The sequence below is a fragment of the Protopterus annectens genome, chromosome 10.part0 (genome assembly GCF_019279795.1).
Source record: "Protopterus annectens isolate FY-2018-M chromosome 10.part0, PAN1.0, whole genome shotgun sequence".
NCBI lineage: Eukaryota > Metazoa > Chordata > Ceratodontiformes > Protopteridae > Protopterus > Protopterus annectens.
Genome location: NC_056744.1, coordinates 1,651,530,092 through 1,651,557,971, shown reverse-complemented (window position 1 = coordinate 1,651,557,971; position 27,880 = coordinate 1,651,530,092). Strand labels below are relative to the sequence as shown.

Genomic DNA, 27,880 nt, shown 5'->3' with positions numbered 1-27,880 from the left:
TTTGTTGTTTTATTGTATTTGTTATATGTACATTTGCGTATGTTTATAATAAAAACAAAATAAAAATGTTTTTGAAAAAAAAAGAATTATATATAGATGAGAAATGCACTGGTTTACAAAATATTTGCTTCTGACAGCCACAATGGCTGAATAAAAAGTGAATGAGTAATTGAGACTGAGCATATTACTGTTGAGTGTTTAGACTGCCAGTGAGCTGTTATCACAAATGCTTCTCCACATTGGCTGCTACATATCATTCTAATTTCCAAAGGAAATATTATACAAAAGAAGAAAAAAGCATGCTTACAGTCAGCAAACCATCCGGTTCCTGTCGTCTGAACTCCAAGTTACTGTGAAATGTCTCCTCAGTCATTGTAATATAACTTTCAATGGATTTAGATTTTTCTTTCAGTATCTCTGATTCTTTATGGCTGGGATCCAAGGTAGCATTAGACACTGCCATGCAAGAGGCGCTATCATCATGTTTGCTGCATTCAAGATTTACTCTCATTTCATTCAAAAAGTTTGCTTCTTCATTTTTAAGCTGTTGGATGAGTTTGTGTTCCTTGTCTAGGAGAGACTTGAGCAGTTTCGCAAATTCTTGTTTAATGCATTGTTCCAGACTAAAAGCATCTCCCTGGGATATGGTGAATAAAAAAAAATCTGATGAACAACTATAAATTACACTATTAGTTGTATCATGACTTTTCCTTACATAATAAAATGAACACAGACCATACTATTGACATACAAAATAAGCCAAATTTTGCAGCATGGGTGACCTGGGCTGAGCTTAAGAATGAATCCACCAGTATGACTGGAAGAAAGGAATCTGGGATACAGAGCCATTGCAAATATGACCCCTAGAACACAGCAAGAGTCACTGTAATGTAATGGTTACACATTCAGGAATATGAAACTGGGAAGGGAGTGAGGGATAAAATGTCAAGAAAGAAGGTGTTGTCTTTTATCTTTTTAGTGTAGTTATTTATGTGCTAATCTGGTAGGTTATATTGGCTGATGAACCCTTTTATCTCTGAAATGGGCCATCAGGCATGGTGAAAAACTGCAGCATGATTGTTACGACTTACATAAAAGTGAGTGGAGTTAACGTGGACAGACGTGGTTCATGAAATTAATTTTGTATACATGCATAACTTCTGTATGTCACATGATCTAGTCTGTCCATTTCAACATGGAGCCTCTGGCTCATCTTTTTGGGTGGCATCAAGATGGAATCCTTTAATGACTGTAGTTACAAAGGTATGCCTGGATCTTAAATCACATCCAGCTTATAATGTCTCATAAAAATATACAGAGTAAACAAAGTCACAGCTGTGCACTAGCCACTGCCAGGGTACAATAAACCTCAGCTTTTCTAGACAGTTCTTTATTACATTTGTTATAACAACAGGTAATGCATTCAGAAAGTCTTCCAGTTAATATTACTTTTCCTACTACCTGTCCCAACTTGATGTACACTAAGGACACAAACAATTAGTCATCTAGTATAACTGTTTTTATATCATCCAAGTAAAAATGTATCTGCTTGTATAAATCTAATTAATGTAAACAACATTTTTATCTACTGGACTATTGAGGACAGGAAAATTAATGGATTAATTCAAGTTAATTTCTGTTATGACTAAAGTTACATCACGCATAAAAGATGGTAAGTTAACTTAACTTTGTGGAGGACATGACATGGAGATTAACTCTTCATGCTCAAGTTCAGAAATCCTCCTAGTGGAAGTAAGAAATATCCAGAATAAATTTTTCAACTTAGAAATGTTATACATGCATAGGATGCTTGCCCAAATACAGGAAGGGTTAGCTTCTTGAATACAAAATTGAGTTATGGACATGATGAATTCCTAAGAGGAGGACTACTCAAAACAGGAACCTATGACTTTTTAGACTTTAGCAGAAGCTAGAGTAGGGTAGTTTAGGCCATGATGGTAGGTGGAAAGAGATGCTAAATGAACTTTAATAGTAGAACTTAAACCTGAATCAAACATTATGCCTACACATTTTAAACAAAACTGGAAATGGCTGTAAAGGGATCAATTCACTTTGAAATGGCATAGACAGCAAATCTGTCCCACTTATTCTTATGAATCATACCAGTATTAGGCTTCTGGGCAGAGGCAAGGATCTGAACCACCATCTCTGGATATGCAGAGTCCATGGCCACTACAAAATGTGGACTAACAATGAGGTACACTGAAGATATGGGAGAGCTGGGCGATGTTTGCCATTTGGATAGGTTAAAGGACTATTGAATGTCTTCAGGCAGAGGGAGATCACCTGAAGATAAAGTCAGAGGAAGGAGAAAGTACAGTTTTGTACCTACCATAAATGTAGATGTCCGATAGGTATGCATCTGCAGTCCTTACATATGAGTTGTCCTGCCTCAGGCAGCCCTTCGGTCGGCCAGATTCCAAAGTCTGGGTCCGGCGTCGGCTGATGTCGCCCTTTTCCCTGACGTCAGAGCGCCTGGGGTATAAAAGCGTCAGCCGACGCCATCTTCCTCAGTTTTTCTTGCCCCAGATGCCAGGTGCCCTCTAATGAAGGCTAAATTTGGAGAGATGCAAAAAATTCCAAACATGCACAGTAATATAAAACAAATACATCATAATAGATAACCCCAGCTAGCTGGAAAGAGGGATAAATATGCAAGGAATACCACAGAGGGGTAGGAGGGAGGGAAATCCTGGCTGCAGATGCATACCTATCGGACATCTACATTTATGGTAGGTACAAAACTGTACTATGTCCTTCAAGGATGCATCTGCAGTCCTTACATATGGGTAGAATACCATAGCCAAGCTGGGGGTGGTAGGACCTAAGAAAAGGATGGTGTAGCTAAAATGCCCTGCAGGACTGCAGTAGCAAAGCCTGCTCTGGATCTGGAATATAAAGGTAAGTTGTAATGCTTGGAAAATGTATGCATGGAGCTCCATGTAGCAGCATCTAAGATGCCCTTTGTAGCCACCCCTCTTAAGAAGGCTGTGGAGGTGGCTGTGGCTCTGGTGGAATGAGGTCTAATGTTGGCTGGCACAGTTTTGCCATGAAAAGAGTAAGAATGCAATTCCCTATCCATTTTGAAATTGTCTGTTTGGAAATTGCTTTTCCTTGTACACCAGCAGCATATGCTACAAAAAGTTGGTCAGTTTTCCTGTAAGTCTTAGTTCTGTTCAAGTAGTAGCGCAACTGTCTGTGAATGTCCAGGGTATGCAGAAGTTTCTCTCCTTTATTTTGTGGATTTGGAAAGAAGGTAGGCAGGTGAATAGCTTGGTTCAGTGAGACCCTGGATACCACCTTTGGCATGAATGAAGGATTGGTTCTCAGTGAGACTCTGTCCTGATGAAAAGTAAGAGATGGTTTTACTGCCATGAGGGCCTGTAACTCAGATACTCTTCTTGCTGAGGTTATGGCCAGAAGGAAGGCAGTCTTCCAAGACAGGAACTGTAGTTCTGCAGATGCTGCTGGTTCAAAGGGAGGTAGAGTTAATTTTTCCAACATGAAGTTAAGGTCCCATGTATACACTGGTGGTTTCCTTGGAGGTTTGATGTTTTTTATCCCTCTTATAAACTGCTGTAGCAGCGGATGAGAAAATACAGGTGGATCAGTGTTGTACTCTGCTGAAATTGCTGAAGCATGAATTTTTATGGAAGAGTAAGAAAGGCCATTATGGAGCATTTCTGCCAAGTATTCCAGGATATGTGGAATACTCATTACTGTCGGATCTTGGCCCTTTGTGGAGTTCCAAGTGCGGAATCTTTTCCATTTTGCTGAATATGCCTTTCTTGTGGAAGGCCGCCGAGCTTCCTTGATGATATCCTTTACCCTTTTGGATAGTTTATCCAGGCGAGGAGTCAAGGTATTCTCCAGGCTGTCAGCTGCAAGGTTTTTAGGCTGGAGTGCAGAGTTTTGTAATTGTGCTGAGTCAGAAGAAGTGGCCATTGTGGTAGAGGCCACGGTTTTGTGCGTGACAAGCTCCTTAACAGTGGGTACCAGTGTTGTTTTGGCCAGTCCGGAGCTATCAGAATCACTTTTGGTTGTTCTGTCCTGATCTTCAGTAAGACCTTGGTCATTAACGGAAGAGGTGGAAATGCATATACTGTTAGAGTATTCCAGCTGAAAGAGAGAGAGTCCACTTTCCATGCTTGTGGGTGGTATGTCCTTGTGCAGAATTTCTTCAGTTGATGGTTGTGGTGGGAGGCAAAAAGATCTATGTCCGGCCTTCCCCATGATTGTGTTATTTGAAGAAAGGTGTCTGGGTGCAGCATCCATTCGTGCGGATCCATGATGTTTCTGCTTAGGCTGTCCGCCAGTACATTGTCTTTTCCTGGTACAAACTGGGATTGCAGCTCTATATTGAGTTTTAGGGAAAGTTCCCAAAGATTCATTGCAGCCTGCAAAGAGGGTAAGAATGGGTACCTCCTTGCTTGTTTATGTACCACATAACTGTGGTATTGTCTGTCTTTATTAGCAGGTGGCCTTGATGTAGGAAGTGCTTGAAAGCCTCGATTGAATGTATCACTGCCAGCATTTCCTTTTGGTTTATGTGCAGGCGAAATTCTGTTTATGTCCATTGTCCTTGAATGCATCTGCCCTCCATGTGCGCTCCCCATCCATGGTCTGAGGCGTCCGTTGTAATGGTTTGGTTGATATTTGGTTTGCTGAAAGGCAGACCCATGTTTGACTGGCTTGCTTGAGCCCACCACAGAAATTCCTTTTGAAGGCATGGAATGAGGGGGATCAAAGCTTCTAGGCTGTGACTGTGTTGAGACCATAGACTCCTTAGGTACCATTGTAGTTTCCTCATATACAGCCTGGCTTGTGGAATCAGAAGAATGCAAGATGCCATGAAACCCAGGGCCTGTAGGATTTTCCTTGCAGTCAGTTGGGTTTGTTTTGTCAGGTTTCTGAAATAATCCAGTAGTTGTTCTTGTTTTTCTTCTGTGAGAAAAGCCATTTGGGTGGTTGTATCTAGTTTTGCACCTAGAAAAATTATTCTTTGGGATGGAACAAGTCTTGATTTCTGAATGTTGACTGTGTATCCCAAAGCCTGAAGTAGGCGGATGGCATAATTCAAGTGTTTTACCAATGTTTGTTGGCTGTTCGCTTGTATAAGGCAGTCGTCCAGGTATGGGTATATTTAAATCCCCTGAAGTCTGCAATGTGCAATTATTGATGCCAGGCATTTCGTGAATACTCTGGGTGCAGTAGATAAGCCAAAGGGCAATGCTGAGAATTGATAATGCTCTGAACCTGCAAGAAATCTGAGGTGTCTTCTGCAACTTTGTCTGATAGGGACATGCAGGTATGCCTCCTTGAGGTCTAGAGTTACCAGCCAGGACCCCTTGCCCAGCATGGGAAGGAGTTGCTGTAAGGTCAGCATTTTGAATTTTGGCACAATGAGGTAAGTATTTAGTGCGGACAAGTCCAGAATAGGCCTCCATTGCTTTTCTTTTCTTGGGACAAGAAATAGTCTGGAATAAAATCCTTGGCCTTGTTCTATGAGAGGAACGTTTTCTATTGCTTTCATTTGTAGTAGTTTGGAAATTTGCTTGAAAGCCTCTGCCCTTGGATTTGGTGGCAGGTTTGGCATGCCTTGTCTTTTTGGTAATGTATGAAAATGGAATCTGTATCCTTTGTCTATTATTTGCAGTATCCATTTGTCCTTTGTAATACTGTGCCAATTTTCTGAGAACAAAGATGGGTTTCCATCCAAAGGTGCTTCCAATTGAGCCCTGGTTGGCAGGGTCAGAGTCAAGTCACTGAGTTTGTCCTTGTGCAGCAGGTGTAGGTCCTGCACTACCTCTTTGGTTAGGAGGCTGCCATTGACGTCCTCTGTAGGAGCCTCTAGCTTGCCCTCTACCTCTGGCATGCCTATTTCTGCCTCTTTGAAATCTGTCTGTTTCTGGAAAGGACCAATTCTTAGAAGGCCAATTTCTGCTGAATCTTGGTGGTTGGACCTGGAGAAAATCTTTGACTGTCTGCACTGACTTAGCCTTTTCCTCAAATTTCTTTAAGACCTCTTGAGCCGTGGAACCAAATAACTTTTGTTTTTCCAGTGGTGCATCCAGAAGCTTTGCTTTAACATGATCTGGCAGTGTTTGTTCCTTCAGCCAAGCATGTCTACGTATGACTGCACCTGTCATTGCTGACCTACATGAAGCTTCCAATGCATCATAACCACACTGTAAAAAATGGTTGCTAACCTGCTGGGAGTTATGCACCAGATCCTGAAGTGCCTTGTGATCTAGGGGTTCAGGTGAGGTTAGTTTTTTTATGCAATTCATCTAACAGATATTCTTGATACTGTATCATATGGAATTGACAATTCAATGCTCTCATAGAAAGAGTGGAAGAAGTGTACACTTTTTTTACCCCATCTCTCTAAAGCCCTGGATTCCCTTTCAGAAGGAAGTGGGTTCTTAGTAGTGGAGGATGCAACCCCTTTAGGCCCCTGGGAAATAGTTTCTGGGTCAGCTGAGTGGCCCTTGTAAAGGAATAGATGTGTGTCCGGGACCCTGTAGTACCTGTCGGGTTTGACAGGAGCCGGAGGGAGGGAGTCTGGGGAAATACTAGACTCTGAGTACACATCCTCTATGACATTTAAAACAGGAGGAATAGCCAAAGGTCTATGCTGAGGCAAATACAAAAAAGTCCTTAACCTCTTCCTGGAATCAGAGAATTCCTGGCCTTGCCATTTAAAATGCTCTCTCATGGAGTGAAGGGTCTCCCCAAAGGACAACTCTTCAGGTGGGGAGGTTGAGGGAATAGATTCCTCTGCATCAGAATCCTCGTAGGCCAGAAAGGCCTCCTCCTGGTAATCTGAAAGGGCAGAGTCATCTGAGGCCTCATCAGAGGACTGGGGATCTGTCTGCTCAACCCTGGGCCTTTTGCCTGGAGGAGGTTGAGAGCCCCTGTCTGGGTGTGGCTGAGAACCCCTGATTAAGGAGATAAGGTCCTCAGCTAAGCTTAAAATTTGTGAACCTGTAGAGGATCCCTGAGGAATAGCCTTGGGAGGGAGAGATTTTGGCTGTTTAGCAGCTTTTGCACGAGTAAAAGCCTTAATGGACATGGATACAGGAGGCCTGCTGCCCCAAGTGCTGCGGTAGTTTTATCCACAGAAATGGTGTCGGATATCTCTGGGGCACCGGTTTCAGAAGGTAATTCTAAGACCGATCCAGTGGAAGCCTCCGGTACCGAAGGTACCGGCTGTGCGGTGTCGTCGGTCAGAATCGGTAGAGATTCGGTTTCAGCAGAGACCGAGACACTAGTGGTAGGCCTGGGCGTGGAGTCGGCCAGAACCGCGGACCGCGTGTGTCGGTCCTTCTCCTTACGTTTTTTGGGTAAATGAGCTGTCGGAAGCTCCGACGGCATTTTATAGCAGTAAATTTGCCCAAAATATTCCTCTGCAAACTCTGCCCGATGCCTAAGAGTGCGTCTATTGAAGGAAGCACAGGCTGTACAGGCTGAGACGTCGTGGTCTGGGCCTAGGCAAGGTAAGCAGTAAGAGTGGAAATCCTTATGAGGTATTTGTTTCCCACATTTTAAACAATTATTAACTTTAACCGTTTGATCTGACATCGGCTGAGGCAAGAAAGGGTCCCCAACGGGGTACTTAGCTTGTTTGAAGACTTCGGTAGCTGAAATCACAGGAGCTGCCCGACCGGCACTTGCGAACTGCTTCTGCTTCAGGCACTGTGTGGCAAGAAAGACTGAGGAAGATGGTGTCGGCTGACGCTTTTATACCCCAGGCGCTCTGACGTCGGGGAAAAGGGCGACATCAGCCGACGCCGGACCCAGACTTTGGAATCCGGCCGACCGAAGGGCTGCCTGAGGCAGGACAACCCATATGTAAGGATTGCAGATGCATCCTTGAAGGACATCCACAACTGAGGCCAAAAAGGAGCTATGAAAATAACATTGCTCTTGTACCAGCCAACTTTCTACAAAAAAAAACTGAAATAAGGGGAAATGGAGCATTCTAGTGGAGACCAGAAGGCTATGTTTGGATGAGAGCATCCCTGCTAGTCTGCTTCTGACTGGAGATTAGGAATAGGAAGCTATTGTGTTTGGTGTTAGTTAGGGAGGTGAAAAGGCCAGGTAATACTTTTCCAATACTGAAAGATCATCTTCACCACTGAATGGCTTGTTGAACTATGTATATCAGTAAACAGTGCACACATATGTTTGCTAGAGAACTGTCCTGCCCAGGAATGTGAGCCCACATAAGAACAGACTGAGATAAAATGTCCCATGCCCAGAACTTCATGTTCTTCCAAAAGATAGGGTAGGAATGTGTCCCTCTATTATTAATAAAGCACATCACTACCATGATGTTAGAGTAAATGGCAATTGCATGGTAAGCTATCAAGTCCTGAATGGTCTGCAATATTAGAAAGGGTCAGCCTCATCTCCATAAACTGTATGCATAAACTGGCCTCTGACTGATTGTGTGCCTTGAATTATGCTCCCTTAACCATGATCCTACCCACAAGGCAGATGCAGCTATGAGGAATCAGTCAATAAAGATGAGGGAGCAAAAAAGGGGTAGTCCAGAGCCAGGATGGGAGTTTGTAACCATCTCTACAAATATAGTAACTCCTGGATTGTGCAAACTTGGGGATGTGGAGAAGGTACAATTGTGTAAGGAACTTACCATAATAGTAGATGTTCTTATAACACTACTGTTTAAGTAATAATGACGACTATAACTTTTCTGCAGCAGGTCTGATATACATGGCCCGGGTTTCAGAGTTTTACGTCCTTCCACTGGTCAGGTGGACTTCCCCAAGAGAATAACATTCTCCTAGTATAAAGGTGGCATCCGTATGTCTCTCTTTTTCATTTTTTTTTTTTTTGCACAGGGTGCCTTAGGCAGGCTCTACTAGACTGGCTGTCACACAGACTCCCAGAACTACAGGTTATTTACATACAGTATATATATATATATATATATATATATATATATATATATATATATATATGGTTTCCCATGAAACCATCGAATTTTTCACTACATCGAGAATGACTACATCGAGACTAGACCATCGAAAGTACCTAACAGCGAAAACAGAAATTGTCAACATTTAAAACATCGACTACATGGAAAGTGCAGAACATACAGGAGAGAAGTTATAAATACAGTTATAAACATAGTCCGTACATACTTCAATATTAGTAAAATAAGAAATGGGTGCCATATCCGGTTACGTGACGTATTTAGCAACTGCTCCCATTACTAACTAAACCTGAGACCACAATGGCGGAATACTGCACATATTCACCTGGTACTATAGGTACGTTGTACGCAGTGGGTAAATCCCAGCAAAATAAAGATATACTTGTTGTAGATGGATTTCTCTATAATTTAGAACGAACTGTAGATACTAAACGATACTGGTGCTGTAAGCAAAAGCAGGTAAACAAATGTAAGGGACGTTGTGTTACAGTATCTCTATCCGATGGTGAGAAGTTAATGAAGAGTAATCCCCATAGCCACACTGGAGATCCAGGAGAGGTAGAGCGTTATAAAATGTGTAGCTATTTAAAACATAAAGCCATAATGTCCCGTGACACACCATGTTTAATAATGGAGGATGTAATGGCAAGTTGTAGTTTGAGTAACGTTACTAGTGTACGTTTGCTTCACATATGTTCTGCTTCACTTTACGTATATGTTAAACATACACAAGTGCTGTGACATTTCATTTTCGACGTTTTGGAAGTCGACGAATTCCGTTTTCGATGGTTTGAAATTTCAATATAGAAGTCCCGATCTTCTCATTTTCGATGTAGTGTAAATTCGATGGTTTCATAGGAAACCATATATATATATATATATATATATATATATATGTGTATATATATATATATATATATATATATGTATCTATTTATATGTGCACAGAAACCTTCACATCCCACCCATAACCACACATGTGCTTCCTATCAGAGAAAGGAAGATCACCATCTGAATACTGGTTCCTCCAGATATAGCCAAACCAACAATAAAAAGGTTGATGCCTTCTAGGAATGGAGGGTGTAGAAGGCCATTGGTGAAAGATTATCTGGTATCCACCCTAACCTTAAGATGCTCATAGGAAAAACAAAGTGGGTGGCAGATGGGAGATATAACTGCTGCTATGGCCCTTCTCAAACATTTACTGTTCTCAAAAGTGTCTTACAAAATTTTACTATGTTCTTCACACTGATCACAGTTGCCAAAGTCATGACAATTGTGAAGATTCCTAGAGGTTTTCAGTATTAGGGTGGTCGGTTACTGTTCGGGTGCAGAAGTCTCTGACAATAGCCATGTGGAAATCTGCCTGCCCTAGATACAATGTTTATCATGTAGTGCATGGAGAACATGCGTAGTGGGGACCAAGAGGCTGCCTCCAGGATGGTCGGGATACTCATCCTTCTTAACAAGAAGATAGTAGTGGCATGGCTTTTTCATAGTCCAGTCTAATGTGCCCCTTTAGGATGTTACCTTGGAAAAGTAATAAAAGGTAACGCAATGAGCCAGCCACTTGGAGATGCTCTGGTCTGTTTACAGACTGTTTTCCCTTCCTTTCTGGCTGCAAAGGAAACAAAAATCTGCTAATGTTCCTTACTCACTTGCTTTTACTTAACATATTATCTCAGCTGCCTATGCACACAGAGAAAGCAGAATTGGATCTCCCATATTCTGTGGATTAGGAAAAATATGATGCTTTTATTTATAGGTTTACAGTTATTGCTGTCCTTGTGAAAGACCAGAGAGGGTTCCTTAACACCAATACCTGTACTTTACACTACAGTGCCTGTACTTTCTGAAATCATACTTGCTAGTGTGACTCCCCAATTTCTTGTTGTGTTCAGGGTGAGAGGATTTCATGGGCTGAGGCGGGAGAGGAGCATGATGTACTCATCATACTTGCCAATTTCTTAGAGCAAGAAATTTAGACAGACCCAAAAACGGAGGACAAAGGGTCAAAAATAGGGAAATATTTTAAATAGTACTCTTATAAACTTAGAAAGTTTCTAGAATAAAATATTTTGTGTTAACATGCATTTTTTGAAGAATATGAAGTCTGAAACTTAAATGACTGTCATTATTTAATGACTTCAGTCCCCAGTGATTTGCCAGAAAACCACAAATTTTATGAACAATGGACTAAACATATGAGACAAAAATCTGGACAATTGAGACATATGGTACTCATGGCTGTTCCCTGCCTGTGCCTCAGCACTGTAGGTTCCAAGGATTCTCATTTATGTCTCCTCTTTACCACTTTTTCTCCTGAAAACCCTGCCTATTTAACTTTTCCTCAGCCACAGCAACAAGGCCAATCTTCAGCAGGGTAATTCCTGCCACAACTAATTACTACAGGATTTTTGAAAATCTGAGGGTACAAAGACCGTCTCTTCATCTAGGACAGCATTTAACATGTCCACTTCGATATCCTCTGGCATTCATCCTCACCATGCTAGGACTCAGTATAAATGACTGTGTGAAAAGCTCTGGTTGCTGTAATAACAGCAACACAACCACAATTAATAGCATGCCTGCCCAGCTGAGAAGTGGACTGGATCAAGTTAAGTATTTTCACTTTTAAGAAATTGTCAAAGATGCCCCCAGCATTTTCCCTCAACTTCTTAAGAAGCTCATGTTGATATCTGATCACCACAGTTGAATCTGAGGGGACTGAACACCAGAGTTGCTGTGCACACTTTCTTCCAAAATCAGTCCAAGATTCTACACTTATGATCAGAGAGATGTACAATGGGCTTAGAATCAGTTTAAACAATTTGTAGCATCTAAGGACACCACTGCTGCATCTCTCTTAATTTCTCCAAATCTTTTGGTTTCTAATAACATGACGGGAATGGACCTCATTCCTAAGTCAAATTATGATTAAAGTTCAAGAAATTAGTACTGTTTCATTCTTTGATATCAGCCAGAAGTGCTTTTAGCAGCACCCACAATGTGCACAGTAAGGATTCCTTTTGCAATACATATGGAGTTACATGTATTGGTAACATATCTAAATACGATTGTAGATTATTTTTTATAAGACCCATTGCTCCTACTAAGTTTTTCCACCTGTGCTGAGATTTTTATTTTATTTGCTATAGTCCATGATAGATCCTGGTCTGTTCTAATACTGCCCATTGCTTTTATCATGTCTATCTTTCTTAGTATTTTTGTTGATCTGTTCCCTCTTCTTGTCTTAATTGCTTTACAGTTTTCTCTATTCAATACTTCCATGATTGTATTAGATTTCTCCCCTTCCTTTCCCTCACTATCCTGTGTTCTTGTGGTAGAACTTTAGCAGTTATTAATTTAGCTGAACAGTAATATATCCTGTTTACTTCTGTTATATTCCATGGATCTCTATGGACAGTCCTAATTAGTTTCTTTTTAATTTCTCCAAATCTTTTGGGTTTCTAATACCATGACAGGAATGGACTCCATTCTTAAGTCAAAGTATGATTAAAGTTCATGAAATTAGAATTGTTTCACTCTTTGATCTCAGCCAAAAGTGCTCTTTGCAGCACCCGCAATGTGCCCAGTAATGACTCCTTCTGCAATTTGTACGACGTTACATGTATTGGTAGCATAGGTAAATATGATTGTAGACTCTTTTTTTACAAGACCCGTTGCTCCTACTACTATTGGAACACACCTCACATCTCCGTAGATCAAGTGTTACAGGCCCTATCCAAGGCAAAGAAACACAGCTTCCATGGGACATGATAGTATCCCAAGATGTATTCTGGACCATCTACAGCAAGAAATGACTTTGCCATTGAGCACCCTATTCAACCATAGCCTAAGTACATTCTTCATTCCAGCAGAGTGGAGAACTGCCATTGTCATCCCCTTGCACAAAGGTGGTGCCACTACTGACCCTGGAAACTATCGCCCCATTAGCTTGACAAGTCTGATCTGTAAAGCCATGGAGCGTATTATTATGAATCTCATAAACAAGGACATAGGCAATCACCAAGCACTTGACCCCACCCAGTTTGGCTTCATCAAGGGCAGATCTTAGCTGTTGAACCTGGTTGACTTCTTTAAGACTGTCACCAAGACCCTGGATGATGGAAAGTCATTACATACAGCTTACCTTGACTTGGCCAAGGCCTTTGACATAATCCCCCACTCGGGCATCATTGAAAAGCTAACACAACTTGGAGTAAATCCCTATCTCATCAGGTGAGTGGCCAACTGGCTCACCAACATGACCCTCAAAGTCAAAATAGGCACCTCCACCTCCAATAGCAGAACTGTCACTAGTGGAGTTCCCCAGGGATCTGTCCTGGGACCCCTACTGTTTGGCATCTACTTCTCGGAAGTACAGGCAAAGATAAAAGGCCTGTGGCTGACCAGGTTTGCCGATGACTGTAAGTTGAGTGCTGTCATTGACTCCCCAAATTATGTTAACATACTGCAAGAAGGTCTCACAGCAACTAATGACTGGTGCCAAAGTCATAGCTTCAAGCTAAATGCAAAAAAAGTATTATCATACCATTCGGCAAAAACATGACTCCTACTGATTACCACATCAACGGCAAACCCCTAAGCACACAACCTGTGGTGAGAGACCTGGGCACTCAGGTTGATAACAACCTCACATTCGACCATCATGTAGCATCAGTGGTCAGAAAAGCCTTTTACTTGGTACATCTCATAAGTAAAGGGATTGCATCCAGAAAAAAGGAGGTTATTACCTCTCTATGCTCCTCCCTCATTAGACCAATAATTGAGTATAACGCCCCATTTGGGATGTAGCTCTCCAAACATCTGCACCAACTAGAGCCACTGAAATACCTCACAAAGAGAACCCATGGCCTCCAACACCTGTCCTATGCAGACAGGCTCAAATCACTCTCACTCTACTCAGTATCGTACAGATTGCTAAGGGGTGATCTGTGTCTCGCCTACAAGGCAATCTCGGGCACTAACTTAATAGATATTCTCCATATCTGTAAGTCTAACTCCTCATGCACTACCTGCTCAAAACACTTGAACCTTATATGTGACATCAACAAAACCTGCTGGACAGACAGGTTTGTCTCCCAGAGGCTGCCCCATCTCTGGAATAGACTTCCCATGCACTTCAAACAGAGCACCTTGCTGACCCTCTTCAAGCGAAACCTTGACGAGTGGATGGGAAACCACAAATTTGTCCCAGGAGTTCCTCCTATGTCCCTCACTGACAGGGGTGACAGGTGCCTACTGAGGTTTTTTTTTTTGGGATAAACTTTTGGCTAGGCTTCTAAGGGCCCCTGGGCCATTAGCCTAGTAACCTCCTATGATCATGTGAACTATCTGGGTATCTTTCTTCCACATTGCTCTTATCTCTGCTTGCAGATCTGGGTATTTTATGACTTTGTGTCTCACTCTGTACGCAGGACATTGCAGTCACTGACTGTGGCAATTTCAATGATCAATGCTACTTTTGTCTTCTTTTCTTGGACCACTATATCTGTTTCTCTAGCATCTATCTTTTGAACTGTTGGTAATGGGTAATCCCATGTGATGTAGATGTCATCATTTTCTATGATGCTTTGTGGCTCATATTTCCAGTGCTTTTCAGCCACTTCAGTACCATAATGTTTGCACAATCCCCAGTGCAACAGCCTCACCACATTATTATGTCTTTCAGTATACAGTCCTTCTGCCATTAGTATGTTATAACCAGCAAAGAGGTGTGCAACTGTTTCCAATTCTGTCTTACAAAACCTATATGTGTCTGCTTCTCCCACATGTTCAATGGACTTTGTAAATCAATGTGTATGTAGCCCTCTGTCTTGGGCCGCCAATATTAGCCTTTCATCTCTTGGTTTGAATTTGCCTCTCCTTAACCATTCCTGCATTAATTCCTGATCAACATAAGGTTCTTCCAGAAGCTTTCTATACTTGCAACTACATTTATGCATTTTCCACATTTCTTGTCTTCTCATCTGGTTCTTCACCTTATATTCCTTCTTTTTTTTTGGCACATTCAGTTCCTGCCTGTTTTTTATCCACTTGTGGTTTGATTTCCATTCCTGCTTGACACCGATATGCTTCTGCTAGCCTAAGCAGGAAAGTCATCTTAGATTTATTCTCCTCATGTTTCAAAACTTTCACCACATTTGGGTCTTGTGAGTCCCATGCTTGCAGATCTATATATGTAATCAATTTCAAGGAGGCCCATCCCTCCTTCAGAACGGGGAATATATAATCTTGGTATACACTGATATTTATAAATCATTTGGTGAGCATGAAGCATCCTTCTTGTTTTCCTATCTAATCTATCCAACACTTTTGGGGCCAGGCAGTCACTCCAAAACTGTAAGTTAGGACAGGAAGAGCAAACTTGTTTATAGCTTGGATTTTGTTCCTAGATGTCAACGCTGTTTTCAGGATTAATTTAAGTCTTCTAAAGTACTCCTTACTAAGTTTTACTTGCATTTGTTCATGTCATATTGTTGATCCTTCATCAATTCCCAAATATTTATACACTCCCTCTTGCTCAAGTTCTTTTATATTACATTCTTGTCCCAAACTGTTTTCTCTGTGCTGCAGTTTTCCTGTTTTAAAGGTTGCTTTTGCACATTTATCAAGACCAGATGACATTCTTATAACACCTGAAAACTCTTTTTTTTATTTCTGCAGATCTTTTGGGTTTCTAATACTATGATGGGAATGGACCCCATTCCTAAGTCAAAGTACTATTAAAGTTCATGAAATTAATTGAATCTGAAAACTCCTATGGGGTTTTATAGATGTATTTGAAGGCAGCATGGATCATGCAGAAACAGTCTGTCTTCCTAGGACCAAAAAGCTGAGATCAGGCTTTAGCAATGCTGCAAAGAAGGCATCCTGCAAGGTCTCCAATAATGGAGGAAGGCGTAAAAGCTTCAGAGTATCTGAACCCAGAAGGTCAATGATATATCTTCCGAGTATCTGATACCCCCTTAACCTACATACAGAATGATTCAAGAGAGAGATGGTGTCTCCAAATGAAGCATTCATTGAGGAGATCCAGAGGAGTTCAGGAGGTAAGGGTGTTCCATATGAGAGAGGAAAACATCTGGGATTTATCTCCTAGATCTTTCTCCTCTGACTTACAAGTTGCCAGCTTTCTATTATGGCAGGGTTCGGTCTTCTCTTGTGGGGATGAATCTCAGACACTACAAGACAGTCAGTGCAAGGGTACAGGTTTTGTGCAAAGTTAGAAAAGTCCTGGGTTAACTTAAACTAGTCCTGGGAGGGAGCCTGTAGGTGGAAGAACAGAAAACATGCCTTGTACATGAGTAGCAAGAAGTGGCAGGGAACCTACACAAGAGGATATCTGTGGCCAAGGCAACTAAATCCTCAACCTAGCAGAAGTGGCCACCTGTGATGCTTGGGGTATAAGCAAGGAAGGAAGTCCTCCACCTTATAATTACAGATGTCCTTGCATACTACACCAGGTGTCCTACCCGTGCTCACCAGAAAATGGGATTTCCACTCACATGCCTGGGTCACAGTGTGTGGCCAAATGGAAAAAACAAAGTCTTTCAGGCCAGGAGGATATTCTAGGGTCTGAAGGGATGGTAGCATCCAGACAGGCTGCTTCAATAGTTCTAAAAACTGATGTTGAAGGCTGTAAACTCACCTTGGCATAGAGAGATCCACTGGAGTTAAAGACACCTCTCCTGTCTCCTATCTTTTCTTAGAGAGCTGCTTCTCCACAAACTCTTTCAGTTTGAGCAGGACATCCATAATGGGTGGATGCATGTCAAAGGCGTGGCAGCCTTGATGAACAGGAGCTCCAGCAGTTTCGTATTGAGATAAGAATGGAGAGCACATTCCGTTTGCCTTGTGGTGCCTTTTCGGAAATTTTCACAGAAAAGACATAGAAGGCAACACAGTGAGTGGGTACCAGACAGAAAGCGCACTCTGTATATAAAACCTGCTTCTTATACATGCACATGTTCATTTTTTTTTAATTTAGAGGCGATGTCAATATCTAACCCTAGCCCACAATACATTACAAAATAAGTAAAATAAGGAAGGAGAGTTCTTCAGTGAGTACTTACGATGCCATATGAGTGGATGTCACTTTTATAAAGGGAGTGTGTTGATATCCTAGGAAAGCTGGTAAGTCAACCAGATGTTGTGCCTTTTGGGACAGGAGTACCCCCTTGTCAAGAATACTGTAACAGTGACCCATACAAAGCATACTTCTGTACTCCCAGAGGTGTGCTATCTCACTTACTTCACAGCCTATTATTTAAATTAAACACAGGAGTCAGAACAGACTGTCTGTTCAAGTTTTAGCTAAATTCACTGCTGTATCTTATCTCTGTTGCTGACACAATATTCTACCAGACATAAATAAATTACACTGGTCGGTACCCCTGTGGAAGCACCTGTGCTTCCCTCACAATTAGCTTTTTTCTAAATATTAAAAGTTTATGAAAGCAAGATTACAAGCACACTCTACTAAATCTCACTTTTCTATGCTACAATTCAATCCTCTATAAAAGAATGAGCCTATGTGGTGTTTTGGAGAAGGCACAGTCTGAGGGAGTGCATTTCACGTGCCCCCACCAGCTAGCCACTACCCTAGAGAAAATAGAATTTGGCTTCAGTCTGCAAAATACATCATTTAAAATTTTGCATATCCCAGTGCTTATTTATAAATTTTATTTCCAAGTCACTCCTCATCATTTCAGTTACTGTGGTACATGCACTAATAAAGAAGGCAACACAACGCTGCCTTGAAATTAAATGGTTAGTGCTCATATCAAAGCTGTAGGATAAAAGTTTATTCCATAGCAAATGCATTTGCAAAATCTTAATTTCATCACCCATGGACTGTGGAAAGAAAAGGCTGAAGTTTCAAGCTATGTCTCTGAGCCCCAAACTAAACATAACATTCTCTACAGCTCTACAGCCTCAGGGTTGTTACATTAAATTAAGGAGAATGTGGTGATTAGAGTTCTTGGACTATGTGTCAAAGGGCGATATGTGCCTGGCATTGTGCAGAATTCTATTTTCACCAAAGATGATGCCACAATATGAACATAAGATGAATGACTAATAGTTGGCTTCGTCTGTGGTGTTTGTTAGGAGATACGATATGTGTCATTGTGGGAGGAAATGGTTAACAAATTACATTGCTTTGCTCCGGTCCCCTCTAGGTATTCAAATATTGGCTAAACATTCATCTCCCCAACAGAGCCTTTTTTAGGCAATGCCAAAGTGGCAAAACTTTCAGTGTAGCAAAATCTACCCAAGGAAATCTAAAGGTGTTACCGCTCAATGCCAGGAGTCCAAACAAGAAGCTTCACGCCCTCCAAGCACTACTGGGGAATACAGATATCTATGCAGTTACGAAGACATGGTTTAAAGCCACAGAGAGTACCCAAGAAGTGCAAGGCTTCAGAGCCTTCCACACACATTTAGACCAGAAACTGCACAGGCAGAGACTAAAGGTGGAGGTACCCTGATCTACATCAATGACAAGTATACCTCTAGGTTGGTTAAACGGGATGACACACTGGCATTTTCCATGTCCAAATTACAATGGACAAAGTCCTACACAATACCCTTACAAGATACAGGTCGTCCTCTAGGTCCAATGAAACCCATAGCTCATACTTAGAACTACCGGAGACACTCAACATTTAATCAAATACCGTACTCATGGGGTACTTAATTATCCTTCTAAAAACCAGGATTCCTACACGAACTAAAATTTGCAGGTGCAGAAATTCCTAGACTTTGTAAACACAAACACCCTAGACCAAATAGTACATGTGCCTACCAGAGGTACGGACATATTGGACCTAATACTCACAAACATGGGAGAATGCTGCACCCCGTCCACCAGTTTTGTGTCCTCTTGGGTAAGGTCAGACCCTGATATAAAATTAAATTCTGAAACTCCAGCACATCCTGTCACAATTAGGGACTACAACAAGACAACTTACCTTTTATTAAGTGATAATTTGTCAAAATTTCAGACCCAGCCATACCCAGATAATACAGCAGCTTATGTGGAATTACACACAAAAACTCTGTACAAGCATGTCAATGATTGCATAGAGACTGCTGTACCCATGAGAAGGAAGCCCAAAACTAACTTAAAAAACAAACCACCTTGGTGGAATCCAAAATTAAACAGATTGTACAACAAAACAAAAAAGTCATAGCTAAAATTACGGAGTGCAACACTAAAAATTATAACTTTCTCATCAAACCAAATAGATGACTAAGAGGACAACAAAGGAAAAGTTGAGGTAAAGGCAGCACCCCAGGCCAAGGACAATCATAAGGCCTTATTCAGCTATGTCCAATCCCTCAAAGGCAGCACAAAACAGTGTCCCAAACTGCTGGTAAATGAAGCCACATTCATGGAACTGGAAAATACAACAAATCTTCTGTCTGACATATTCATCTCCAGCTTTATCCCCCTCTCACCCACAGATACCCCCCCCCCCCCAGGAAATACCAACCATCGGTATGGAGCAGGTCTTAAACCTGTTTTCTATGGCCAAGAATCCAGCTTTGATGGGCCCAAATAATATCCTTGGACACTTTCTAAATAGTCTGTAATATGACCTATCAGGGGCACTGAAGTCACTAGTCAACCATAGTCTCTGAAAAGGTTTTATTCCATGTGAATGAAAGACCACAAAAGGCATCCCTCTGCACAAAGGTGGGCCATCAACAGATCCCAGAAACTACTGAACCTTTAGTCTGACTAGTCTCATATGCAAAGCCATGGAAAGAATTATCATGGAAATCATTCGCAATGAAATAGGAAACTTTCAGACTTTGGACCCAACCAAGTTTGGTTTTGTCAAATGAAGGTTATGACTACTGAACCTGGTGGACTTCTTTGAGAAGGTCCCCAAGGTAGTGAAACAGGAAAATATGGTGCATACTGCTTACCTTGACCTAGCTGAGGTATCTGATACAATATCCCCCTCACGCATTGTAAATAAACTCATGGAATTTGGCATAAACCCCCGTGTAACCTGCTGGATTCCAGCTGGCTCACAGATAGTACCCAGGAGGTTAGGATTGGAAAGACCACCTCTACAAAGAGGCAAGTCACCAGTGAAGTCCCCATGGATCTGTGCTGGGTCTGCTCCTCTATCTCTCAGAACGCAGGGTCACTGTTAAGGGCCTGTGGTTTACCAGGTTTGCAGATAATTGCTAGCTGGAAGCAATCATAGAACTCCTCAAGATACTAACATTTTACAGGAATGCTTAACAGACAAATGTCTGGTGCCAAAGCCACAGCTTAAAACTCAATGAAAAGAAGTGCACAACAGTACCTTTTGAAAAGTCAGCCACACCAGGAAACTACGTCATCAATAAATTATTCCTAAAGTAGACTAAGTAGTCAGGGATTTAAGGACTCATGGATAGTAACCTGGCTTTCAACCAACATGTGTTTATGGCAGTAAGAAAATCATTCTATAATCGCTCAACTTACAAGTATGGGCAAGAGGGAACTCATCGTGCCCCCATAATCATGCCCTCGTCCGCCATTGAGTATAACACTCCATTCGGTATATACCTGACCAGCCAGGTGCAACAACTGGAATGTCCACAGAGGTTCATTAAAAAAGAATACAGTGCGCAAACAAAATTCCCAATGCAGATCACATTAATGTCCTATCCCTATACTTTGTTTTCTACAGACTACTGACAGGAGATTTATGCCTGGCATCCAATACATCATTGGATCCCGCCCTAATGGACGTTTTGCATATCCCAAAAAAGGAACAATATCAGAACTACTAGATTCAAGGATTTAAACTTTACTTGCAGTTTAAACAGGATGTGCTGGAGGAAGAGGTATGTATCTCAGAGAATTGCCACTCTCTGTGACAGGCCTTCTCATCCATGTGAAACAAAGCCCTTTCCTAACCCTATTCAACTGTAACCTGGATCAATGGGTGGGGAAATCAGAAATACACCCCTGGTCTGATATTCATTTCTATGATGGATACAGGCAGCCATTAAATCATTCCCTAACTTACACACACACCTTAAAATAACCTCTAAGGCATAGTAGCTCATAGGATTCACTTGATTGCCCCAGTGGTTAATAGCCTAGTACATACCTATGAACCAAGTGAGGGGCTTAGAGAGTTGCCCCACAACGTCTACATTACATCTTCATGAGAAATATTCATGCTTTGTCTGAGTCTGATCCCTGCTTAATTATATTTCATTATAATAAATATGGGACATAATCACTTCGGCAACAGTAAAAAAGTACCGGCATGATTTGCATTATTTATTTTCAATTACTTAACAGAAAGTGTGTGCATATTTATCACAGGCATATTTTCACATGCAATGCTTCTGACACATGAACACAGACTAAAAAGTAAATAATTAATTGGAATTGAATTTCTTACTTTGCAGGTTTTGACTGCTGGTATATTACTATCGCACATATTTATTCATCTTCGTTGACAAATGGAGAAAACAAAAGCAAGCTTACTTCTCCCAAACATATAGGCTCCTGTTCTAGAAGCTCCACGTTGTTGTTTGCAGTCCTTTGAGTGGCTGTAACTTTACTTTCATTGCACCTATTTTTTTCTTCCATGTCTTTTAAATTTTCTGCAATGTGCCCTTTATTCGTAAGCTGCTGAACAAGTTTCATTTTCTTGCCTTGGAGAAACTGATGCAGTTTTGCAAATGCTTGTTTAATGTACTGTTCCAAACTAAAAGCATCTTCCTGCAAAACAAAAAATAATCAAACAGACTGAATAGTTCCATAATACAGTATCAATTATTTCTTTTGTTACATAACAGAAACAGTAGAGGCCAGCCCACCAACACAGAGGAAAGGTACTGTCTACATCACTGTTGATCTAAAGGGTCTATGTCAGAAAAACGAAAGATCAATGTCTTGAATGCTCATATGAGCAAATATTCCAAAAATCGAAATTGCTATTGTGGGGGGCTGTGCCCCCCACACCCCCGCTAAATATATATTCCAACTCTGAGATCGCACTACAGTAAGGAAAGGGCTAATATTCTGATCCACACTGTAGTGCAAAAAAAATTAGCAATTTCAAGGTTTGAAATATTCGCCCAAGTGAGCACTCAATATTTCAAACATTCATCATTCTAAAGTAGACGCAATCTAAAGCAGGGACCAAGATTAAGCCCTGACAGATGGAGAATTATTTAGGATGTTCTCCTCTCTGGATGAGCAAGAAGATACATACCCAGTAAAAAGATGATTCCTAAACTATAACAAAAACCACTGCAATGTGGTAACTGCAAACTCAAGTATAATAGCTGGGAAGGGAGAAAGACAATATCAAGCAGGCGGAACACAGGTGTCAAACTGGTTGAATCAACCAATGTGTTTTTAAAAATCTTTTGAGACCAAATGAGCCCTGAAAAATATTTAATCTTCTGGAATACTTATGATAAGTGAAATGCTACCTTGTTAAGAGAAGCAAGTTCTCATCCCAAAAGGGTGACGTCAAACTATTCCATCTAGGAAAAATGAGTGACTTGAGTTGGATATAGGTTGCAAAGATTGCACTGCTTAAGCAAAGTCTAATATCAAAGCAATGGAACAAGGGTATACCAGCAGCAGCAAAGGTGAGGCCCAAAGACTTTTGGACTCCTGGCCCACCTCTGGTTCCAGCATTCCAACATGTTCTGGAGTTCTTGTCTCAGAGCTCATCTAACTCTTTCAGGTACCCCGTAATAGGCTTGCTGAACACTAAGTCCACTTTTATAATGTGAAAATCAGCACATGCAGCCATATGCACCTGCTACCGTTCAATCACAACATCCTTTAAAGAGTAACTACAAACTTCTATACCCTGCCACTGTTAGTTCTGTGTATGATGTCTGGAAGGAGTTTATGTGATATGGAATGACTACTTAGTCTCTATCAGGTTGGGGAAACATCTAGGATACATACTGGCTCAAGTCAGTGGGAAGGGAGGTTAGCATCTGGGATATGAATCTCACCACTGCCAGCCAAATGTGCAAGAGAAGTGGCAAAGACAGGGGTTCACATCCAACCTCTGCCATCTAAACATTTCAGAGGGGTACCAGTAAAATAAAATGGTCTCTCATTTCAAACCACTGTTACACGGCAGTTTAAATTAAAATAGACTGCAGAGAAATCTGATTCAATAATCAATTCATAAAAGGCAACATAGTCTTAAGAATATAAAGGGAATATGCACTGCTGTCCTGGGGGTTCCTATTATTTCCTCGAAGAGGCACTGTATCGAATGCCTCTTCATCAAACTTGAAACCATGAAATTTGAAAACATTGAATGTCTGCATAAGTGATTTATTTCCTTGGGAAAGAAATCACTTGGCCATCATTGCCAGCTTGCTGTCTTTCCCACTGTAGTGTGATCTCGTGGAGGGTGTGCCCCACTTTGTAGTGTTTGTGGTTATTTGTTGGTGTTTGTAGGACAAGCAATTTCTTTCCAAGGAAAAGAAATCGCTTATGTGGATGTTCGATATTTTGAAAGTTTGCGGTTTTAGGGTCGAAGAGGAGTTAGATGGAATGCCTCTTCAAGAAAATAATACAGACCCGTTCTAGGTATGGTCTTCCAATATGCACACCCAGATTAGACTACACAATAGCCACTTACAAAGCAGAATCTTTGTCTTATCAGCCAAGGCTCCTTTCTTCACTCTCTCTCTCTGTGACTGTGAGCTACAGTGTCTTCCAGTGTCCTTTACTCATGATAACTGCTTTTCAAACAATTTACACACACACACACACACATACAAACACACACACACACACACACACACACACACACACACACACACACACACACACACACACACACACACACACAAACACGTGCACTCACAAACAGTTCTTAGGGAAGACTAGTAGAATTCTCCAATTCCCTACAAACTTTTTCCTGGCATGGTAGTAACTACACCACTCCAGATGAGGCTAGGGACTCAGACACATCAATTGCCAGACCACTTAATTAAGCCAATACAAGTCACACCAATTAATATTTTGATGATAGTATGTATGGTTAGATAACTGGAGGTGGATACCTCAGCTTTATCAATCTACAGTGCTAAACATCCCTTTCTCATATAATAAACAATGCATAAATATATAATAAAAACCAGCCACAAAACCTATAAGTGAAAACAGTTTACTGAAAATAGTAAGGCAAACAGTGCATATGCATATTGAATAAGCAGAAGGTAAGAAAGAGCACAAGGAATATCAAAATGACTGCCAATCATCTGGACAGAATATGAAAAAGAATATGAGCTATTGCTAAATAAATATCATAACTGTCTCTCTACATCAATAGCTATGTTGACTAACTTGTCAAAGTTAGAAAAATTAATCAAGAGGACAGAACGAAAATATTTTATAGCTGCCTCACCATGCTTCAGAATCTAAGAATAAAAAAGGATTCTGGGCTAGAGTCCAAACATATACATTTCATTTTAACAATTATGTTCAGAAAGCCAAGGCATAATTAGTTTACATGATTTCCTCTCACAGAAAAACATAGGTGTAATTACATTACATTAGCTTACATTAGTTGCTTTCCCAAACCCTCAAGAAGGCAAATTTTTTTCTTCAGCATTTAGAAACTGACCCCCCTTTCCAAGTACTAGCAACTGTTTTTTGCAGTAGGCTATAATTGCATTCATGACCCTTGGCTATCCTGTCTCCAAACCTTTGTGTGACTTAATTATATGCAAATAATTTAGTCCTTACTGAGAAACTACAGAAAGCTACATTTTACATTACAAACACATTTCATGTCCTTTTTCATTAAAAAAAAAACACAACAAAAAGCCAGATGTTACCAGGCCATTGGGAAAATACATTACAGAGTAAAAGGAGTTGAAGCAGGGTTTACAATTGTGTATACAAGCATAGTTTATGAACCTGTCAACAATCTTTAATAAGAAAGAAAAATGCATCATATTTTAAAATTATTTTTTTCTAGCCTGATGCCCTCTTGGTACAACAATCAGACTTACAGAAGAAATAAGAGCTATAAAACATCTTACATCTGCCTATGGAGTTAAAAAACAGATCTGAAATATACAATCATTCAAGATGGTCTTTAATGATGGAGACCAGACCTGTCTTAGTAACAGATAAAAGTGATCCTATGTAGTTGAAGAATATATGGAATTATATATCTATAGCTATCTATAAATATCTCCTCTCTCTGTCTCTTGTATACATACACACACATACACACATAAATACACCAGTGCCTGTAGCCCAGAATCCTTCCAGTAGATGAGACCAAAAAGAAGAGCATCATCCGTAATAAAAACTTAAGGGGTCTGAAGAAGCAGTCTCAAAAGAGGCCAGGGTGAGGTTTTCTGCCAAAAACACAATCTTAAATGGTGGAGAAATTTCTTTCCTGGTAGTCTAAAATGTAATATAATCTGTCAAAAAATGTGGAACTGCTAGCTGACAGTACAGATGGGGGGGTCCATATATATATATATATATATATATATATATATATATATATATAAATATATATATATATATATATATATGCAGGAGCTGTAGAAAGCTGGGTCTTTTCAAGATGAGCTATGGGACAGGCTCATCTTGAAAAGATCTGATGGGTTAATCAATGATCAATGCCACATGGACATGTTTAGGTCATGGTTCCTGGGAAGGTATTGGGAGGGAAAACCTCTCCATCTTGATAGGTATGATTTTCTCATGTTTAATTTCCTAGTTTCCCTCATCATTTAGAGCATGTCCCCTGAAAATGTGCTGGGATAAGGGTTAGACTATCCAAGCTCTCAACCTTAGAGTGGTCAGACTGGTATGCATGGGAGAACATTTGTTTTGAATTAATAATCCACACTCTGAGGTAGCAGTCTTGGTTTCTCCTTTGCTAGGCCTACAAATATGAGAACCAGTGTTGACTGGGTCATACAGGAGATACCAGTATGACATTTGGCCTGTCATCCTCAATCTTTTGCAAAACCCTAAGGTATAATGGTAATGGTAGAAAAGTATACAGCAATACACCTTTTAATTCTAGAAGAACGCAACTATTTCCAGGCTGCTGTAGCTGCTAATCTGCAATAGATCTTTCTTAGTTGTCTGTTTCTGGTGAAGCAAAAAGCTTTACTTCTGGAATGCAACATTTATTGGTTAGATTCAGAAAAACTTCCCTGTTCAGCATCTGTTCATGTGAGTTTACATGCCATCTGTTCAGACCATCACTAAGGCTTCCTGGTAGGGACTGTAAGTTGGCCTGAGTCATACCCACCTCTTCAGCAATCTCCCATACCTGCATTACTAATCTGCACATGATAAGGGAGCGAGTTCCTCCTTGCTTTTTGACATGACAGAGGCATTTGTCTGTGAGGACTTGCAGAGTTCCCAAAGTACAAATCTGTCTGAACGCTCATAAAGCTAGTACAACAGACATCTCCTACACATTTTATGTACTGCTTCTTTATGCTTTGATCTCATGTGTCCCACACATTCTGTGTTAGTATATGGGCACCACCAAGCTATGACTGAAGAGTCTACAGTCACTGTTTGGGTAGGCTATAGCAATCTAAAGGTCATTCCCAAGTTGAACTGTAACTGCCCCTTCCACCATGAGACAAGAAAGGAATACAGGTCTCCAGAGACCAAAAGTGCTGGCACATCTGGTCTTGAGGTACCACTGCAATCTCCTCATGCACAGTCCTCATGTGTAATCTCACAAGAGGCACCATTAAGAATGCAACAGGCCATGTAACTCACGATCCTAAGGAATCCCTCAGTATGGTGGCTTACATCTCCAGGACACCCAATGAGAAGAATTCAGAGAGTATACTTTGTTCTTGGGCAAAAAAAGCTTTCTGTACTTGGCAGTAATCCCAGAAAAACACCATCTTTACTGGAGTTAAATTATACTTGATGAAGAAACCCTGGTTTCTTAAACATGTTAGAGTAAATCTCAAGGTCTTGAAAATCATCAGATAGTCATTTAAGTATGGGTAAATATGGATGGCATTTATCCTGCAAAAAATATTACTAGAACCATACATTTTGTAAAGACACTGTGTGTGGTAAACAAACAATGGGCATGTAAGTAAACTGGGAATGGTCTCCCACAGCTACAAACCTTAGGAAGTTTTTGTGGTCTATAGGAACAGATAATGAAGGTATGCATCCTTTGGGTTTACATCAACCAGAAAGCTTTGTGGGGATAGAGATAGATGGTCTTGTAGAGTCAGCATTCTGTATTTTCTTATAATTAGGATTTTTTCAGCTCTGACATATCCAAAATAAGTTGCTATGTGTCCTCTTTACTGGGTAGAATGAACAACCTTGAATAATACCCTGAGTTTTCCTGTGTTTTTGACACTTTCTTTGCTGCACCCCCCCCCCCCTTCCATTATAACAATTCTTTTAGTAGATGGGACATCAAGGCTAACTGCTGTCTTGGCATTCCCACACTTTGATCTGCTTTGAAACTAAAATTTATATCCTTTTTTAAGATTTTTAAAAATGACTAGAGATATCTTTTTCCACTTTTGTACAAAAAATGGCAGACATTCTCCTATCCTTAGTGGGAGGTCAGGGTAGAAGTGGGTTGGCATCAGTGTTGTGGGATAAGGGGCAGACTGAGTCATGGCTGTTCCATCTTGGACCCCCAGTCTTGCTGGTCCACAGGCTTCTCTTTTAAATTAGTCTGCTTTTCTTTTCTAAATCTGACATTCTTTCCCTTACCAGCCATATTCTTGTCTTGTTTAGTGTACAAATGACATGATTTGTTAATGTATTTTCTGATGAATTTTACAGCCTGGGATTGAAACTTGCTTGACTGTCTGCATAGACTTTACTTAGTCATT

At 40.8% G+C, this 27,880-nt stretch overlaps 1 protein-coding gene across 3 annotated transcripts in view; it reads right to left on the bottom strand.

Annotated features, from left to right (window-relative positions):
* The window catches only part of LOC122813853 (zinc finger protein 25-like), a 133,451-nt gene that overhangs the window by 94,055 nt on the left and 11,516 nt on the right, over window positions 1–27,880 (bottom strand). For all 3 annotated transcript variants that reach the window (XM_044086390.1, XM_044086391.1, XM_044086392.1), the window contains 2 exons: window positions 21,516–21,752; window positions 308–637 (listed from right to left, as the gene is read on the bottom strand). In XM_044086390.1, the coding sequence (XP_043942325.1) occupies window positions 308–637; window positions 21,516–21,752 (567 nt within the window). The remainder of the gene's footprint in view (window positions 1–307; window positions 638–21,515; window positions 21,753–27,880) is intronic.